The following is a 21,728-nucleotide window of genomic DNA, read 5'->3' on the forward strand; positions in this document are numbered from 1 at the left end:
AAGAATTCTTGAGATGGTGCAAAAAGCATAGGTACAAGACACATGGGCACAAAGACCCTTGGATTCTGGCGGGTGGCTGATTATATACTTTTACTTGAGAAGGGTTTAGGGATAGCACAAGTCTCTAAGGAATTTGGAAGCCAGTCTTCCAAGACTTTGAGGAGCCGACTGCTGTTAAGATAAGGTTATTTACTATTGTCTAGTAAAATGTTAGTCATGAGACCCTTCACGTATATGTCAGTGGGCCATAATGTTTGGAAGATGATTGCTAATACATCACAGGTAGGGTAGAGATGAAGGAAGTTTCCAGAAGGATTTTTATATGTCAAAGAACACTTGACAGGATCTAGGAGGTCAGGCTAATACAAAGGTAGGGTTGCCTTTTGCATCTAAGCAGAATATTATCATTAAGGCAGTTGTGTATTCCTGGAGGAAGGTTACTCTGTCTTGAGTATTTGTCAGTGGGTTGCAAGTTCTAAGATTTATTTTTTTTGCTAGACTTTTGTTTTTTGTTCTTCACATCACTGTGATTGAAAGGTTATCTAGATACTTGTGTTTTCAAAGCCAGCCTTATCATTGTTTAATACATTTTGCGTGTTGTTTTGTCAAGTCCTCAGCTTATTCAGGTGGCTCTCTTACTCTAAATAACTACATCTGTAGTTTTTAAAAACAAGACTCAAGTGAGTTAATATTAAAGATCTTATTGGCTTTATTCAGTAATGTATGATTTGGGCAGCATCCAACCTGGCAAATAGAAAGGAGCTCTGAAGAACTGCACAAGGCAACAGATTTTTATAGACCTGAGAGAGCAGGATCAAGGAAATTATTGTGATCGGTCAAAGTATGATAACTTTCTTTAAATGGAGCAAAGGGAAGTCTTGAAGTCTGGTCAGTTAATAGGTGTTAATGTAAGTTGGGATTGGTTGATAAAGCCTTCTTTTTGCAAGAGAGCGAAGCATAGAAAATTACTTGAAGTATTGGTTTGCTGAGTAGAGCTTAGCATGAGTGATTCCATCCTGGGTCCAATTTGCTTTTTAACAAATGCTAATTTTTTTATGTCTTAAACTTCTGTATTTATGAAACAAAATTATCCAGGATTTACATACAAGAGAAAATAGTATTGCGTAAAGGATCATATGCTCATAAGCAGAACTGTGTTTTGCTGTTGCTCTTACTGACTGATTTTTATGCAAGGAGGTACAGTGCTTCATTTAATTCATTCTAAGTATATTTTAGCTCAGTGTTCTTTGAATGTTGAATTTTATATAATGTTAACTGTGTTTTTTTGTTAGGGATAATGCTCCATAATTCTATTTGTTGTGTCTTTGTCTGGTTTTGGTGTCAAGGTAATGTTGACTCTGTACATTGAATTTGGAAATACTCTGTCCTCTTTTGTTTTTGGAATAATTTAAGAATCATATTATTTCTAATTTAAATGTTTAGTAGAATTCACCTACAAAGTCATCTGGCCCTGGACTTTTGTCATTCAGGGGGGAGGGTGTGTTTAAATTATCAGTTCAGTTTCATCACTAGTAATCACTCTGTTCAGATTATGTTTCTTTTTTACTTAGTCTTAGAAGATTATGTTTCTAGGAGATTATCAATCTCTTCTAGGTTGTCCAACATGTTGGCATTTATTTATTTTTTCATTGTAATCTTTTATTCTGATTTCTAATCTTATTTATTGAAATTACCTCTCTTATATTTCATAATGGGCCTGGCTAATAGTCTACAAATTTTATCTTTTCAAAAAAACATATGTTAATTTTATTGATATTTTATTGTTTGTTTATTCTCTATTTCAAATGTAAACTTTAAAACTTGTTTTTACTGACATTGGGTTTTGTTTGTTCTTTTTTCCTAGTTTTGTTAGGTATAAGGTTTAACTTCTTATTTCAAATTTTTCTTGTTTGTTGAGGTAAACCTGTGTCACCATAAATTTACCTCTTAGAATATACTTTACTAGGCCCCAAAGATTCTGAAACATATTGTTTTCATTTTCATTTTTCTCACTATTTATCATTTTCTTCTTTGATTTCGTCATTGACCCAGTGATCATATGGTAGTATGTTATTTAGTCTACACATATTTATGTTGCTTTCAGTTCATTACTTATAATTAAGTTCTAGTTTCATGTCTTTGTGGCTAGAAAGATGCTTGATATAAATTCAGTCTTTTTAAATTAAGGAGACTTTTTTTGAGAACTAACATGTGATCTATTATGTAAAATATTCCGTGGGCAGGACGTCTGGGTGGCTCAGCTGGTTAAGTGGCTGCCTTCAGCTCAGGTCATGATCCCAGTGTCTTGGAATCGAGTCCCACATCAGGCTCCTTGCTCGGCGGGGAGCCTACTTCTCCCTCTGCCTCTGCCTACCACTCTGTCTGTCTGTGCTCACGCTGTTTCTCTTTCTTTCTCTAACAAATAAATAAATAAAATCTTTAAAAAAAAAAAAATTCCGTGGGCACCTGAAAGGTATGTATTTTCTCCTGGCTTTTTAATGGAATGATCTGTATATATTTCTTAAGTCCATCTCATCAAATGTGTCATTCAAAGTCACTCTTTCTGTATGATTTTCTGTCTGAATGATCTATCCATTGATGTAAGTAAAATGTAAATGTCCCATATCATTATTGTATTGCTGTAATTTATCCTTTTATGTCTATTAATATTTACTAAATGTATTTAGATATGCCTATGTTTCTGCAAAGATATTTTCAATTGTTATAGTCTCATATTGAATTGTTCCCTTTATCAGTATGTAGAGTCTTGTCTCTTGCTGTAGTCTTTAAGTCTATTTTGTAAGACATAGGGTTAATATCCTAGGTTTTTTTCCCTTCATTTGCAGGGTAAATATTTTTTTATCCCTGCCCTTCAATCTGTATTTGTCTTCAGGTCTGAAATGAATCTCTCCTAGACAACATATAGATAGGTCTTGCTTTTTTATGCATTCTGACACCCGTTGTCTTTTGTTAGGAGCAATTAATCCACTTACATTTTAAGTAATTATTAATAAGTATGTACTTAGAACCATCTTGTTACTTATTTTATAGTTGTTTTGTGGTTCTTCTCTGTTTCTTTCTTCTTCTCTAGTTCTCTTGTCTTGTGGTTTGATGACTTTCTTTAGGGATATATTTAGATTTTTTTCTCTTTATTTTTTTGTGTGCCTTTTATAATTTTTGGCTTGTGGTTACCATGGGGCTATTGTATAATATATCCATGTTATGTGGCAGTCTATATTAAATTAATGGTTCTTTGATTTGGACACATTCCAAAAGCACTAAATTTTTACTCCCCCCTCCAGATTTTACATATGTGGTATCATATTTTTCATATTTCTGTTTTGTGTATCCTGTCCTTAATTTTTATAGATATAATTAATTTTACTACTTTTATGTTTTATCCATTACACTGACTTTATAACTGATTGCTTTTGCCAGTTTTCTTTTTTTCTTTTCATAATTTTCTTACTTTCAGTTATACCCCACACTTGGATGGGGGAAGCAGTGCTAGCAAGGTAGATAAAGTGTGTCAAAATTGGCTTCTACAAGCATTTATCCAGCTGGGCTGAAGGAAGGCAAGGAGAATGATGCCCCAACACTTTTATTCCTGGAGAAATATCCTGCAGTTCCTGCCTCTCTGGCCATGTCCTAAAAGTTAATAAATCATGTGTAAATCAGATGCTCTTCAAGTGTTGCTTCTGTGCTGGGTCTTATGCCAAATGATATAACATGCTGGGTCTTATAAGAATGGAGATTCTTCACTTCTCGGCCTTTTGGCTAAGATCAAGTGAAGAGTGAAGATGCAGTTTTCCATTACACTCCAGCTTTCCCAAAGTTAAGCCTCAGCTCACTGATTTTGAAAGCAAGAAATTATGGGAACTTGTTTGCACTGCAGGATCACAGGACTGCCAGTGTCTGGTGTGAGGCTTGATCTCTTTCTCCTCGTTGCTTCTAATGTCCCTCCTCGTTGTGCTTTGGTTCCTGATCTTGATTCTGCCCTTCCTGCCCTTTTTGATATGGCCTTTTCTTTAGGACTTTAACTGTGGAGGATCAGTTCTGCCATTCTTCATGCTATTTTCAGAGTCAGTTATGATATGTGTATTTTTTGCAATGTGCCCATGGAAAGTGGTATACTCAGGATCCTTTTCTAGTCCTCCATAGTCTCTCTCTCTCCTCTAGCAAACTATTAGCTGCTTTGTAGATACAACTAGAATTCCAATAGCTGCAATGTGACAGCTAATAATGAGGAGACTGGAAGGCCTGATATTTTTTACTTGACTGGCACATGCATGGGAGATTGGTTAATTGGGAGCCCGTGCTAGGAGAATGTATTTGCAGTGTGCCATTCTTAATGAAAAATATGGAATATAAGGTTGCCTGGGTGGCTCCGTGGGTTAAGCCTCTGCCTTCAGCTCAGGTCATGATCTCAGGGACCTGGGATGGAGCCCCACATCAGGCTCTCTGCTCAGCAGGGAGCCTGCTTCCCCCCCAACCCCTGCCTGCCTCTCTGCCTACTTGTAATCTCTCTCTTTGTCAAATAAACAAATAAAATCTTTAAAAAATATATGGATATAATAGTTATTAAAAAGGAAACAAATAAAGGGAGTAACTCACGTAGGAGGGAACCAGAATGGTAGCATACCCATTGTGGTTGTACACAACAGGATTCCCTCATTTGGGTCTTGTGCTCATTATTTCCAGAAATAATTTAGATTGCAACCATATAACATAGATAAAACATGTTTATTGCAGTTGGAGATAAAACTAACCTGGGAGTATAATTAATTTAATAGGTAATGAAAGACAAATTTAAAATTATCAGGAGAGGTTACAAAAATGAACCAGGATGTTTAGGCAGGGACATAAAGCCCTATGTATATGTTTAAAGTTAAGTTGGATAAGAGAAGTGTCCTATTTTGTTAGTAATAACTGTAAAAAATACTGGGTTGCCTCACATCTGTCTCTGCTATTTAACCAAAACTATTCTTAATGAAGTTCCAGTGGTTACTTGGCAGTAAAAGCTACTTTCTGTTTGCTAATCCTTTTCCTTTCTGCTCTTTCCTGACCCTTTATTTAACCCTATACAAAAGTTTAACTAACTTCCTAATTCCATTATCTCATGTTTCCCTAATTTCCCTGTATGTCCTATTTTTCCTTCTTGGTCTCTTTTACCATACCTTTATTTTTTTTTTTTTAAGATTTTATTTATTAATTGGTCAGAGAGAGAGACAGAGAAAGAACACAAGCAGAGGGAGAAGCAAGCAGAAGGAAAAGCAGGCCACCGCTGAGCAGGAAGCATAAGCCAGGACTCAATCCCAGGACTCTAGGATCATGACCTGAGCTGAAGGCAGATGCTTAACCGACGGCATCCTTTGCTATCCCTCTAAAGGTTTTCCTTTCCCCTTTTCATTTAAAATTCAATGTTCCCAAAATTTTAATCACAGTTCCTTTGTACTCTTCATCTCTCTCTCTTCTCTCTCTCTTTTTTTTCTATTAATTCATACTAAATACAGTTGCTGAGGACCTGGGAGGTGAATTAAAGCAGACATTGATAAATATAAAGATATTCCATCTTCATGAATTGAAAGAATTAATATTGTTACAATGCCCATACTACTCAAAGTAATCTACAGATTCAGTGAAATCTGTATTAAAATGCCAGTGGCATCTTTCGCAAAAATAGGACAAACAATTCTAAAATTTGCATAGTACCAGAAAAGATGCAAAATAGCTAACGCAACATTAACAAAGGGATAAGGCAGGGGGCATCTTTCTTTCTGATTTAAAATTGTATTATAAAACCATAGGAATCAGAACAGTATGGTATTGCTATGAAAACAGATATATAGATCAGTGGAACAGAGTAGAGTTTAAAAATAAATCCATGCAAATATGGTCAGTTTATTAAAAAGGACCCAAGAATATGCAAAAGGGAATGGAGGAGTCTTTTCAACAAATGATGCTAGAAAAACTGGACAGCTACATGAAAAGGAATGAAATTGAACCACTATCTTACATCATACACAAAAATAAATTCAAAACGGATTTAATTAGAAAATAAGACTTGTAAAACTCCTAGAGAAAATATACTCAGTAAGATCCTTAATATCACTTTTTGCGAGGATTTCTTAGATTTGATACCAAAGCAGGTATCAACATGGGGACTCGAAGCTTGTGACAACTCTTGAACACAGCTAGATATCAATCATTCCAAAAATCCTAGAAATCTATCTGAATGCTGAGAGAATGAAGTGCAAAACTAGAGGGAGAAGAGAAGCAACATCATGGAAGGTAGGAGGTTCAGAGATGTGATTCCAAAGAGCAAAGAATTGCTGATGTGGCAGAGGGGAAGAAGCCTAGATCTCAGAGAGGGGGCGGAGAGAGAGAGAGAGAAAGAAAGAGAAAGCAGTGCAACAAGAAAAAGAGTGCGCAAGAGAAACATTTCACCAGAACCACTGAGTGGGAGAACTAGAGCAGGTGATGGCCACAAGGTTTTATAAGAAGCAGAACTCAATGTCTGAATTTTTAGAAGTTGCCGCCATCACTGGGATTGCATCCAGTGGGCCTAGCAGTGCTCCAAGGAGCAGAAGGTGGAACCCTGGGAGTGCACAACATGATCTGAGGATCCCCTGGGATGTGGAGAGAAATAGTTTCCTTGTTGGAATATATTTAGGAGAGATGGACAACCTCTTTGGGACTCAAGAGCTGGCAGCACCAGTGGGTGTTCCATTCATTAACATAGGAGCAGAGACACCAGCTGAGGGCAAAAAACGTTGGTGTTGGCTCTTTGCTGGGCTCTACAATAAACTCCAAGTGCCAGTGTGATTTTGTGAGTGCTTTTATGGGACAAAGAGTCACCAGACACAGCATGGTAAGACCCACCCCCACAGGATCAGCACAGGTCCACACTGTGCCAGGTCACTAAAACCTGGAGGTTTGAAACCCAGCCTTGTCCCTGAGATAAAATACAGGAGCACTGTGCTGCCTGAGAGGTAGGCAAGTTGAATATAGACAGGAGGAAATCAGGGACTTTACAGAAGCCTGTAACACAAGAGGGGAGATCCCTCTTCTGTGAGAGTTTCTTAACCAGCAGTGGGTGCAAATCTTCCAGTTGCAGGATGAGAGAGAACCATATAATGTGACATGTCAAGTATATATCAATAAAAATTATGCCAATTATGTCAATTGAAAAATAAGAGGAAAACAAACAAATAACAGGTAATTTGGATTGTTCCTTCATACTGAATTAACTTTTGTTTTGATTTTAATCCTCATTTGAAATACTAGTGATACATTGTCACAAACCAACATTTATCATCTTTGTGGCTAAATGGACCTAGTACTATTTACAAAAATACTTTTACACTATTCTAATGGACTACATAATTTAGTTTTCTGTATAGATAGTCACACCACAAACTAATATTTTTCAGAAATCAGCAGATTTAGGCTCACCATACTTCTCTATCTCCTCACTATAAAACAATAATATTTCCTAGACCATTATTTAAGGGACCAATTAATTATAGCATAGTCTTCTTGAACAATAGGAAAAAAGAAAGATGAAAAATTAAGGAAAATGTTGAAATTAGTCAAAATGATATCAAAAGTTCCTTCTTGGTTTAACAGACAGAGGTACTGAACATAAGGGTTTAAGGACTATCTAAAACATTAAAAGATCAGATTGCTATATAATTTTAATTTAGTATTTTACACACTTTTCTTTTTAGGTTTAGAACAAAAAGCTCTCAGGAACGGTGAATTCCATCCAGGAATGGAAGTTAAGTAAAGTCAACTAAAAAATTCCATCCAAGGGTGCCAGGGTGGCTCAGTTGGTAAAGTGCCCCACTCTTGAATTATGCTCAGGTCCCGATCTCAAGATTGTGAGATTGAGCACTGGGTGTGGATCCTGCTTAAGATTCTGTACCTCTCTTCACCAGCACCTCTCGAAAAACAACAGTAACAAAAAAGATCCATTCACAGTAAAAGAATAGTTTGGCCTATGGTTATCAATGGTTATTCAGCATTTAACTTTAGTATAAATATATATATTTATCTATATAATTTATATATTATATATTATAAATAAATATTGTATGATATATAAAATATATAATTTATAACATAATATATAAGCATATAATAGTACATTGTATATACAATAAATATATAATATATAATATATGTAGTAGATATATACAATAAATTGTTTTATACATATAACTGTATATATAATTTATAATATATAATATATATTCTGAGTTTATATTCTAGTATTAATATATTGAGTATATTGAGTTAAATATCCCACTATGTCACTTGAGCTTATATGTATATGTACTCGAGTTTATATGCATATTTGGTAGATACACATATAGAGAGAGTATAAAGAAAAAGAGTATAAAAGTAAGCTGTTAATAAGATGTTTAAAATATTGAACAGATATTGAACAGAAGCTGTAGCTTAAAACCATAATAAAGGCTCATATGCTTGGATGGGTTGAACACTTTGATATCTTAATATCTGGGTATGCCTGGATGGAAAGAAAGCTTGTAAAACGAGCATCAAAAGAATAGAATAAGTACAACAATCTTTATGCTGAACATTAAGAATGTTAAAACATAGTGGTGACTTTCAACGAGGAGCTCCTGTTAATAAAGTGCTCAGTGAGAAAATCCACTATATTTTGATAGTCATTCCAGAATCTTCCAAAATATTAGCTAGGGATAGCATATTGTAGCATATTATGGTTATTTTAAAAGAGACAGTGCCTCTTTATGAAATTGGGCTTGAGCTTTTTTTAAAATCACATATTTAGCTATAGATCAAGATATTCATTCTAATAATTAGTATGCTGCTATTGCCATATCCACGTTTGAGTTTTCTTCCCCCTAGAATTTTGTTTCCCTTTTAAGGTGTATTAAAATGTACGTTTTTATATCTAGTATATATTCTAGAATGAATTAGTTAATCTATCCATTGCATGAAAGAGAAATACTAAAGAAAGCGAATGCAGCAGAGATCCTGGGCTGGTCCTCTGACCTCGGGGTGGGGTCAACGAACTTCAGCCGGCCTGTGATGCCCCACCAGGGGGTCCCCCAATGAGGGAGGAGTTTGCAGGGATGGAAGCCCGGCATTCTGCCGCGGGAAGAGAAGGCCGACCAGCTGAGTCACGTGGTGGGAGGGGGCTCGCACGCGCTCTCTCCCCCCCTCCCTCCCCTTCTCCTCCACATCCCGTCCTCTGATGTCACAAATCTGTTCCTCCCTGGGAGAGCTGATTAGCATTCAGTGGGTGCAGTTGGCCGGGAGCGAGCTGCGCGGGCAGGCGGGCGGGGGCGCGGCCGTCCCCCGGGGAGCCGCAGTGGCACTGGGCGCAGGATGGCCGCGTTCTAACTGGGATCCTCGCTGACGTGCGGCTGCCGGCTCCTTGGCAGCCGTCTTTGTGGACCAGTAGGCAGAGGGGAAACGGACGCTGCCGAGCCTTTTGCATCTTGGAAGGGACTGTAATCTACTGTAGGGAAGAACAAAACCTCTCAATCACGCGGTGTAAATAAGAGACGGAGGGGAGCCCAAAAGAAAAGGAAGAGGAGGGGAAAAGTGTGTGTTGGGGGAGCGGGGAAAAGCATTTTTGGTGGATGGTATGAAGCCAGCCATGGAAACTGCAGCCGAGGAAAATACTGAACAAAGCCAAGAGAGAAAAGGTACCCAGCGCTCTGACAATAGCCTGTTTCCAGCTTTTCACTGTGGTGCTTTCAAAGGGGTAGCCCGGTTTTGTGTCTCTTGGAAAATAGCTCTGAAACAATCCCTCTGGCATGGTCTTGCTTTCTGGGTGGTTTTTGCCTGTAGGCTGATGTTAAATTAATAGAGCAGCCTTCCTTCAGCCCAGTCCTGTTCCAGATCTTACCTACTGTGGATTTCCCAAAAAGATGTATGCACTTAGTCACCTTGGGATGGGGAAACTTTTTTTTTTTTTTCGTTAATGGAATGAGTCATAACTTAATTTCGATATTCTGAGTTATATTCCAATTACGTGCAATACCTTGTTTCCTCCTAATGACAAGGAAGAACTATTAAATATGCTTTGGTTCTGCTAATGCTATAGTGATTCTCTATATTTCTCTAATTTTCTTATCTAATATGATTGTTATTTTTGTGTATCCAAGTTCTAACTATGACATACAGTAACTACATTCGAAGCTTGAGAGACACAGTATCAACTTAGTCACCTACTGCTGTTTAAAGGAGTTTAAAAGAGAATGTCTTCTACTATGTACAATTTAGAGATTTGATGAATGCAAATAGATAAAGGTCCTGTTCCTTAGATGGAATTTTGGAACATATCATGGTTCTGACATGCAAAGTGGATTTTTTGGAGAAGTGTTTGCAGTAAGAAAATGCTAGAAAACAGAAGGAAAAATTAATGTCTTTTCTTAGGTAATAATTGATTTCAAGTTCAATAGCACATAGAATTTTCTCAGCCACTGCTATGTGAAGGTCATCTTTCTGCATTGGAATTTATTTTCCTCATCCAAAGTTACAGATTATCAAAAGGCACAAGAACGTACTCTATACCCACAGAAACTTTATTATTAAGGTTATTTCTCAAGGCTACAGCAAACACTGAACATCTCTAAACATAGTAATTCTTCAAGGTGAAGGCACAAGTGTGTTTTACTTATGAATCTGTACATTGTACTGTCTGAAATTGCTGGTAGTCAACAGTTATACACCTATAAAAACAGCAATTTCACATAGATCTCAAATTGGCATGCCATTATAGAGACTGTTTTCTATGGGATTTCTTCTGTACATAAGACTTTATGTCTCATAAACAGCAATTTTATTTATAAATTGTTAGTTTATTCCAGTTCTTGCATCAAACCTATCTACTGCAAAACACCAAAAGAAGAAGTTAAAGGCAATTCTGGAAAAAGAATTTTTTTTTAAAGATTTTATTTATTTGTCAGAGACAGAGGGAGAGAGAGCGAGTGAGCACAGGCAGACAGAGAGGCAGGCAGAGTCAGAGGGAGAAGCAGGCTCCCTGCCGAGCAAGGAGCCCGATGTGGGACTCCATCCCAGAACCCTGGGATCATGACCTGAGCCGAAGGCACCTGCTTAACCAACTGAGCCACCCAGGTGTCCCCCTGGAAAAAGAATTTTAAAAGCTACCAAAACTGAAAAATACAAACAAGCAAATATGGTAATTGCAGAAAATCATCACCATCATCATCTTTGTAGTTTCCCAGTTTCCTGGCCCATTTTCATTACCAGTACATATAGTAGGCATTAGACTTATCACTTCACTATTCCTTCAGATTTAATTTTTAATCTTAAATTTAAAATAAATCAAGAAAGTATGTCAGTTACAGTCTTTGTATGATAATTTCAATGGAATAAACGTTTATTTTAAACTTTAAATCTGAAGTGATGGTGGAATGACAAGCATACTCAAACACTTGTTTGTTTTCATGACAATTAGTAGATAAGCCAACCTCTAGAGCAGCATTTTTGGTAGGTCACATTGTGATTACAACCTGTTTTGTTGAAGATCAGTAAAAGTAAATCCCAACTCATATTCTTTTTTTTTCTTTCAGCAAGGAATTTTACTACTAAATTTAATCCTATACATTTTATCACCTCATGTAATTTTATATGTACTCCCCCCCTCCTCTTTTCTCATTTTCTTTCAGTTGTTGGCATTAGATTCAATGCCACTCTCTTAATTTGGGGTGTTATTGCAATACTCTGTAGCCTATAAACAAATAGCATTTGATAGTTATTAGAATATAATATATATAAGGATATAATTTAAACTTTTGGATATAAATTGGCCTCAGCTTTTCAAGTTAGTATCCTTTCTGAAGAATTTAGTCTGAACAACATATCTTAACTGCTGTGATTCACCGATACCTATTTAAGACAACTGTTTCTTTAAAATACATCAGAATGACATCCTGTTGTAATCCAAAACTATACCAAGTCCTGAAGAAAGACTGTGTTTGAAACAATTTTATATCCATCACAGAACACAAGTAGGTGACCAAAATTTGTAACTACTTAGTTGATACTCAGGGATTTTAAAAGAAAGGAAAGGATACAAGGTTTCTTAGGGATCGCTCTAAGAAACTGGCAGTTTTAAAATTGATAACTTTAAATTAAATCAAAATGTGATGGTTGAATAATGATTGATAATATTCACTGTGTAAGCATATGCCAAGGAAGACATCTAAAGAGAAAATATCTAAACAATGGACTCATAGAGAAAACTGTGGCTGGACAGATGTTACCAGTTATAAGTAGGAGTTGTAATACCATCTTCTTTTACTGTTTAGAAAATTTAAATGTGAAATAACAGCTCTGATGATCTATCAATTGCTTTGGGGTATTTTTTCCCTTTTTTGAAGGGTAACAACTTTGTAGCCTTCCTTCATCAGTTCTCACCAGTAGTGTTTCTGGGGGTTCGGTCCTATCTGTATTCCTGAGTTCATTGACATGGTTTATTAGATCTGTGCTTTATATACATACTAACCTCCTTATCAAGATGTTTTCCATAATCTTGCTGTTCTTTTTTGAAAACTTGTCCTTTCTCTCTCTCTCTCTCTTTTTTTTTTTTTTTTTTTTACAATGGACAGAAAATGGACATTTTCTACATTTTAAAGTTCTGGTTCCTATTTATTTAACAACTCCTTCAATTTCTTTTCTCTCACATTTTATTATAAACAGTCAGGAGGAATCAAATATATCTTCTTCAAACACTGGACATAAGTATTATTCAGTCAAGTTCTTTGCACATCATAAAAAAGAATTGTCTTTTCTTCATTGTTCAATAGCATGTTCCTCATTTCCATCTGAGATCTTACTAGAATAGTCTCTTATTGACATATTTCTACCAATACTCTGTTCATGTTTATTTATATGTTAAGAATATGGAAGCTTTTTTTATAGCTCTTCTTTTTTTCCTTCTGAGCTTTCTTCAGAATTGTCTTCAAGTGTTCATATTTCATTCATTCATGGCAATCTGCGCTTTTTTTTTAAAACATGTACCTCAAAAACTTTACCAGAATCTCCCCATTTCCAAAGCCACTTCCACACTTTTAGGTATTTGTTACAGTAGCACTTTCACTTCTCAGAATCAGTATTGTCTTAGTCTTCTTTAGAGAAACAGGAACAGTAGCACATTGTAGAAACAAGTCCATAGTCAGCAAACTCACCAAAAAGAGTGAGTTTTATTGTTCCATTTTCAGTAGAGAAGTCCCAGATCAGTCAAGCAAAGATAACACAATCAGTCTGGTCTTTTACTATAAGAATATAAATCCCATCGCCGGGCCTCATCCTGATGACTTCATCTAACCCCCAAACACAAAGACCCTATCTCCAAATACCATCACTATGGTGCTGGGGCTTCAAATATATAAATTCAGGGAGGACAGTAACATTCAATCATAAGACTATTGCTTTTTTGCTTTTAACCTAGTATTTACTTAATAAATATTTATTAGAGATCTACTTGTTCTGGGTATGTAAGAATACCTTGTTAAGATGAGGGTAAAGTTTTACAGATAAAATCCTTTTGGTTAGGATCAGTGTGAGAGATTCACAGCCACTATAAGAAGTGAAAGTCAGATCAAACCATAAGGTAATTTAATCTTCTGGTTCTTTGCACTAGCCCACTTCTTAATTTTTAGAAAATGTTGCATAACTTAGATCTGAGAGATGTCTTGAGCAAGAAATTTTTTTAAAAATCTAGGGAAGGTTGAGGCTTACGAAGTTTTTAGAATTCTGAATTGACATTACTGAACTAGAATTAGATTATTTCTTTAGGAGGCACAGAAGCATAGATCATATCTGAGGGAACTCAAAAGAAACTCTTGCTGAACTAACCACTATTGACCCCAAAAAAGGCACCAAATGTCCAAATCACAGTAATATGATATGGTATATTCAGAAGTGTGCACTATGGAGTCAAAATTTCCCAGGTCCATACCGAGGATTCTCTACCCTTTTGCTGAATGCTTGTGGTCAAGTGATTTACCATCTCATTGCCCTTGGTTTCTTCATTTGTAAAAAATAGAATGATAGACATACCTATATCTTTCTGTGGCTATGACAGCTAAAAAAGCAGGTACAGTGCATTTAACATGATGATAAAGGCTTTGTGAGATTTTAAGTATACGAGTCAGGACACTTGATTGTTAGGTCCTTATCCTTAGTGATCTTATGTGCACAGTAGAGAGTTATATGCTCACCCATGGGTGAAATAATTACCCATTTCAATGTCAGAATTATCTTTTTTATCTTTACTATTTGTAGCACTGCAGGGGAACATAACCCCTTACTAGAATTTATGGGATTCTCAGACATGAATTGGCCGTATCAACTTTATGGTTTTTTAGGGATTTCAAGATTTGAATCAACAAGTTACTATATACCTACTTTGTCCTAAACAAATTTAGAGAATATTTTCTTCCCTGATCTTCAGTGAATATTGAGAAATACAATCATATTATCACATAGGGACCTGACTCCACAAAGCCACTGTGTATCTCAGTAAGTAATGGTGTAACCCTAAACCAGCAGCCTTTTTTCTATAACACTGAAAGGCAATTGGAGCAGGATGTAATCTATAACATTCTAGGACTGTAAGGTACATTTATTTCTCCAAAGTGCTGGGTGTGACAGAATATTTATTTCTCCAAAGTGCTGGGTATGACAGATGGTGTGACAGAATATTGCAGACATCGATAAGAAGGCAGCAATTTCACCATAGAATCAGAAAACTTCAGGATTACTTGTCACATTCTTCAGGACTTGGGCTGAGAACCATTATGAAGTGTGCACCTTTATTCATTTTTTTCTTATCAGTTAGCAATAATTATATTGTACTTTTGGTTTGAAAATGAAGTAGGCATAAAGAAAAATATTGTGAGAAACAAAATTTTTAGTATAGAATTAGTGTCTGCCTAAAATGACAATTTTAGGAGTAGAGGAGAGAAAGCATGGTGGGAAAAATGAAATAAAAACATTTTGATGGTTTATATAAATTTAAATTCAAAATCAGAGGTTGAGATTCAATAAATTTTCCATTTACCATGCTGAGTTAATAAGCTCATATAAAGAACTGCATTTTGATAGCAAACGTATGTATCTATGCCAGTATTAGTTTAACTCTATGGCAAAACAATAAATAAAACTGCTAATATACAACATTTCCTGGATATAAAGACGCTGACTCTTTACTACCTGAAATTAGCAGTGAACAGCAGGGCTGAAATGGAAATTTGCAGGAATCACTGGATGTACTTAGGTTCAAAGAACCACCAGTACAATCTATGTCTATCTGGGATACAATGCTAGCTTCAAACATTGTATATATCTATATATAACATAGATATTATATAGCTATAATGTTATTTGGGATGACACATTCAACTTAGTATTATTTTATGTTTTTCTTGATGTATTAACTATTTCACATGGGTTTGGACAGAGTGGCCCTTAAAGGATTTTAGTGAACTTTTTTTCTCTCTCCTTCTCCATTTCACCTCATCTTTTACCTATCTTCTCCCTTTTCCCTTTTTTGTCACCTTAAAGGAACAGTGTACAGTGAGATTTGTCTTTGAGTTGACCACAGTATTTCCAATGTCCAAAGAAATAATGGAGAAGGGTATTAACACATGTATGTCATGGGGCTGAGAACTGTGCCAGCAATAACCTTACCTCTGAGAATACAGTGGTTACTCCCAAATGTCTTTCTGGCCCTTCTGATTTATATTTCTCTGTTTTAACATCAGTAGATACTTTTGAGAAGGAAAGAATCAAAGCCAATAAATAGCCTCTTTCTTGTCTACTCAGGTCTGGTTTGTCTCCCTCCTGATCCCATCTTGTTTCAGTTTTCCCTTCCCTACTTCCCACAACCCCTAACCCTGCCTCTCAAATTCCTCATATCAGGGAGACCATATGATAGTTGTCTTTCTCCGATTGACTTATTTCCCTCAGCATAATACCCTCCAGTTCCATCCATGTCTTTGCAAATGGCAAGATTTCATTTCTTTTGATGGCTGCATAGTATTCCATTGTATATATATCCCACATCTTCTTTATCCATTCATCTGTTGATGGACATCTAGGTTCTTTCCATAGTTTACCTATTGTGGACATTTCTGCTATGAATATTGCAGTGCATGTGCCCCTTCAGATTAGCATAACTAATTTTATTATACAAAGGCAATACAGTGAAAAAATTGAGAACATGACAATATTTTTTTTAAGGTTTTATTTATTTATTTGACAGAGAGAGATCACAAGTAGGCAGAGAGGCGGGCAGAGAGAGAGGGGGAAGCAGGCTCCCTGCCAAGCAGAGAGCACAATGTGGGTCTCTATCCAAGGACCATGAAATCATGACCTGAGCTGAAGGCAAGAGGCTTAACCCACTTAGCCACACAGGCGCCCTGAGGGCATGCCAGTACTTTGATGAAGAGTTTTGATGTTACAGACCTATTTCATAGGGCTGCAGAGACCCAGTCTTGATAAAATGTATAATCCACCCCATGACTCCAAGTGGAGTTGTTGGAACTGGCAGGATCTAAGCACCTGGTAAAGGTAAGAAATGCTTTTTTTTTTTTTTTTAAGATTTTATTTATTTGAGAGAGAGAGACAGTGAGAGAGAACATGAGCGAGAAGAAGGTCAGAGGGAGAAGCAGACTCCCCATGGAGCTGGGAGTCCGATGCGGGACTCGATCCGGAGACTCTGGGATCATGACCTGAGCCAAAGGCAGTCGTCCAACCAACTGAGCCACCCAGGCATCCCAGCCCTGCCTTTTTTATAGAATCAGCATTTTAATGAGATCCCAAAGGGATTTATATTCACATTGAAATTTGAGAACCACTGTTCTTTCAGAGGGGCCTGTAGAATTTTCTTACAAAGGGCCAGATAGTAAATATCTATGGTTGTTCTCTGCCTTTTAACTGCACCCATTGACAATTAAAAAAAAAAAATGAATGTGACTATCTGCCAATAAAACTCTTCATGTTTCACAAGATCTTCTTTTGAATTTTTCTCCTTTACTCGAGTTTAATTTTTTTCTTTTTTTTTATGTTTTCTTTTTCTTTTCTTTCATTCTCCCTCTCTTTCTTCCTTCCTTTTCTTCCAACATATTACAAATGCAAATACCGTTCTTGACAGGGTTGTTTTGATCCCTGCATCACAGTTTGCCACTTCCTGCTCTATAATACTTCTTAATTATGACTGGTCATTGAAACCATATGAAGAGCTTTAAAAAACAAACTCATACATTCTGTCCATAGAACTTCTGATGTAATTGATAAGGTGAAGCCTGAGCTTTAGGATTTTTAAAATATTCTCCAGATGATTCTAATGAACTGATTTTTAATACATTTTATTTGAAATTAATTTTGTTATAAGCATTGTTTTTTTTATTTAAAAATTAGCATTTGGCAGTGTTGCCAAATATCTCAGACAAGGATTGTACAGAATGAACAGAGCAAAGTTTCTCACCCTTGGGCACTACTGACATTAGCTCTGCCTGTGACTCTTCACAGGGACAGCCTGAGTCACGAATGCAGTTCCTTTCTAGAGACCTTCTCTTTTGTAGGGGCCATACTGTGCATTGTACAGTGTTAGTAGCATGCCTGAACTTTAGCCACTGGCATCCAGTAACACCACTCCCTGCCACAAAGTAACAAACAAAAATATCTTCAGATATTATTTAATGTCCTCTGAGCCATACTCACCCTTACTGAGAACTGCCATGTAGACCATTTTGAATCAGGGAGGCCTATATACATTCACTTTTGCTTCTGTAAGTCAGATTCTTTCCACCTCTATTTTCCTATTGCTGGTTGTCTAAAAGATGTAAACTTGGCGTGTTTTCTTTTTAATTTTGTGGCTCATTATAAATCAGTAGTTAGGAATCCTAAAGCTCAGGCTTCACCTTATCAATTACATCATAAGTAGTTAGGAATGCTGTATATCGGGATGTGTGTGTGTGTGTGTGTGTGTGTGTGTGTGTATGACATTCGTTCCCTAAGGAAGAATATAGCCATTGTTAACTCCTGGCCCTCCTTTTGAGCCAGCATTAAATCTGCTGCCAGGATTACAGACACTATTAGGGCAGATCATTAGGCCTTTGTGAATTTATAGCCATGGCAACAACTATCTGCAAGCCTGAGGACAAAATGTGTTTTATTTTGTTGTTCTGCACAAAAAGTTTCAGGAATGCTGGAGACAAAGTAGCCATTGAGAGTTAGAGGCACTGATCCATGTTTTTTCTCCCTACTATGTAGTTTATATTTGAACTGTGTTAGGCTAATGCACACTGAAGTTTTTGTGTGAATTCAAACCTAAAATCCTCTTTAGCCAGAAACTAGGTAAATGAAGGCTTATTCCATGGCTTCACCTGGTTCTGAGGCTAAAACCAGAATCCTTAATGCCACTTAGAAAGCCCTGATTGATCAAGTTCCAGTAGACCGCTTGTGCCCTTTCCATGCTTTTTATATATTCTGTGCAGTTTTTTACCTGATTCAAGAAGGAGAGGAAATGTGGTCCCTGTTATTCCACTTTGGTCAGAAACCAGAAACAGAGGTTCTCAAAATTAAGCACCCCCAAAATTACACAGAAGGTTTATTTAAAAACAGACTACTGGATTAACTCCCAGTTTCTGATTTAGTTGTTTTCGAGTGGGGTCCAAGATTTCCCATTTTTAGTGTGTTACTAGGTAATGCTAATGCTTCTGGTATGTGGTTCATACTCTGAGTACCACTGCTTCCAGATATGGGTCTGCAAATTTTTACTATAGAGTAGAGTCTTAGGCTTTATAAGACATGAACTCTCTTTTGACTATTCAACTCTGCCATGTGAAAAAAGAGTCACAATTTGTAAGAAAGTAGGCATACCTGTGTTCCAATAAAACTTTATTTACAAAAATATAGGCTACAGTTTGACTACCACTGTTTTAGGAGAAACTTAACATTGATTCTGTCAGGAGTAACAATAGTACTTGTTGCCAACTTTCAGAGCAAAGGAGAAATCATTAATTGTAGCACATGGGGAATACTTTCACAGAGTCTGATGGTCACTGTACTCAGAATGACATGGTAGGGAAGATTATGTTTGCATTTCTAGGCTTGTATTTCTAACACTATGAAATAGAACACTACTATGTACATACGTTATAAGAAACCCTACATCTCCGTCCCAGGATACACCCAGGAAAGGCTACATAATGTTCAGGGCTTCTAAAAAAATTAAAATTCAGACACCTGTGTTAAAAACTTATTTAATATTTTACATAATTAAACTGAGAAAACAAAGACTCATTCAATGGCTCAGTTGTTAAACGAAAATATGTCCTATGTGAATAAACAGGCCACAAGCACATGTACATGCACATGAGGCCAGCCTAAAAAAAGAACACCATCATGGACTCTAGCACCACGTCTATAACATACATATGATACACATGAATACATGAATTTCTGTTCACAAATTCTATAAATTTAGAAGCATTCCTAGTATCAATATCAGATTTAGACAATATCTTTAACGTTTTCTTGTTAACTCTGTGCATTAATTTTGATTTTTTTGGAATGAGGTGTAGCATATAGCCATTCTCCTGGGTTCAAACATATCTTAACACACTACAGATAGAGATACTTTCTAGACTCACATACAACTTAAAAGCGGGGGTATGTGGCTGCTCAGATATGTACCACAGAAGCAATTTTAAACCTGCAGAGAACTGATCAACAAAATAAAAAGAAGCTCTCCATTTTGCTATATTATTTCATATATTTCCCTTTATTATAACAGAAGTTTCTTGTCTTATTTGCAGTTAGGATCCATGAGAGTTTTATCTGTATTTGTGCAATAAGATGATCAATATATTGACTTCTGGGAGCCAGAATTCCTATAGTTATAAATAAAATCATCTACTAAAAATGCAAGAGTTTTGGAAGTGCTTTGCATCAGCTGAGAAGGTATGAGTCTTAGAAGAGATATCCCAAATTCTTCAGTCCCTGGTTTTCTCTGCCAAAACTAGATCCATGGAATGGGGTATCTAAAATCCTGAGAGAGATAAATCAAAGGAAAATATGAACCTTTTTCTAGTGCTAAATCTGGGACTGAATGTCATCATTTTTATAACCCCATTTGTCTTTCTGAGCCGGGGAGCAGCTCCAATCTTATGCTCTAAAGCTTTGGATGAAAGACTGTTTTGAAGTGGCAGCTGTGCATTTGGAAGGCTGAATTCTGTTGTTAATGGGCAAGCATGGCATGCCACCTCACCTCACCCTAACTCAGAACAATGAGGAAGGAAGTGGGCTTACTATAGTGTGTGTGCACCAAAAATATGCAGGAAGTAATGAGCATTCTATCAGATTATATGGCAGTCCTGGTATGTCAGCTGTGTATATATCCTGTATACTAGATCTTTCTGCATAAAATTCTTTCTGACCTCCTCCAGTATAAATCATCATCCCTCATCTTCTTCCCTATCTGCTCACCATCATTGGCTCTCCAGCAGTCTGTATTTTGGCCCTTATCACACTACTGTAATAATTGTTGTTTGCCTGCCTCTAGTGTTACACTGATCTCCTTTACACAAAGATGTCTTATTTCATAGTGTATCCTCAGTGCCAAGCACAGTGCTGGGCATCCACCAATTCTGTTAAAAAGTGTGAATTAATGAAATTCAAAGGAGAACCCAGTTATTATTTAACTCACATCAGTGAAAATTGAATTATTTTACAAGTCAAAAATGTGACTTTACAAAGTACTGTTTGGCAGTCATGGAATGCTCTCTGATATTGCACCTATGAAATATGACCAGCACCACTAAATTGATTTTTTTAATTTAATTTTAAATAATTTAAATAACTACATATGCTAGTGCCTATAATACTGAATAGCACAGTCCTGAGGCCACACATCTCTGTCCAATGAAGACCAGCTGTAACTTCATTAGCTAGGAAAGCAGGCAATATCTAGTTCTTTACACCATTCTACAATGGGTGAGAGGGTGAACAACACCATATCAACAGGTTTTTTATGTAGTGGAACATAAGGCTAAGAGTTACAGTTTTTCTTGCTTTGGGAGTGTGGGGAGAATTTGGACTTTCGATTGCCTTCTCCCCTCACCTTGTTTCCAAGAAATTTGTATGACAGCATAAGATGGAAGTCCATCTTCCTTGCTGTTAGTTCTCAAGTATCCAAAGATCTTGAAGGTATTGATCTGATGGTAAAATTGAATTGTATTGTACACTGGTTCACATTGTATGTAGTTTCATATATCCATTTTAGGTAGGTTGGTCTTCATGACAACAGTCAACCATCTTTGGAAATAAAACAAAGCACACTTTCATATGAACGCCTAAGATATTTTGTTTTCCAGTGAATTGAAGAGAAATCTGGTTTATGTCACCTCTGCTTTATGCTGGGTAGTCATTCTCTGTCTACTGTAAAGACCATTCAGGAAAAGTAAATTTAGCTGCATAATGTGCTTGTCTTGAAGTATTGAACAATTCTTGATCACAGTTAAATAGCATAATGAATTCAGTTAGGTTCTCTGACAACAATTAAGTTTGGATAATCCTAAACAAGGGATGGAAGTCAGGAGAGGTACTCACATTGCCTCAAAGCCAATGCCACTTCAACTGAAACATAAATGTCTCTTAACTGAAAATATAACCTGACCCTATCCTTTTGAGAGGGT

The 21,728-nt window shown here is 36.5% G+C and overlaps 1 protein-coding gene across 1 annotated transcript in view; it reads left to right on the plus strand.

Moving 5' to 3' along the window:
- Positions 1–9,230: 9,230 nt before the first annotated feature.
- The window catches only part of LOC116583920 (neuronal membrane glycoprotein M6-b), a 32,278-nt gene continuing 19,780 nt past the window's right edge, over positions 9,231–21,728 (plus strand). The window contains exon 1 of the mRNA XM_032331950.1: positions 9,231–9,701. Coding sequence (XP_032187841.1) covers positions 9,641–9,701 — 61 coding nt within the window. The 5' untranslated portion in view covers positions 9,231–9,640. The remainder of the gene's footprint in view (positions 9,702–21,728) is intronic.

The sequence above is a fragment of the Mustela erminea genome, chromosome Y (genome assembly GCF_009829155.1).
Source record: "Mustela erminea isolate mMusErm1 chromosome Y, mMusErm1.Pri, whole genome shotgun sequence".
NCBI lineage: Eukaryota > Metazoa > Chordata > Mammalia > Carnivora > Mustelidae > Mustela > Mustela erminea.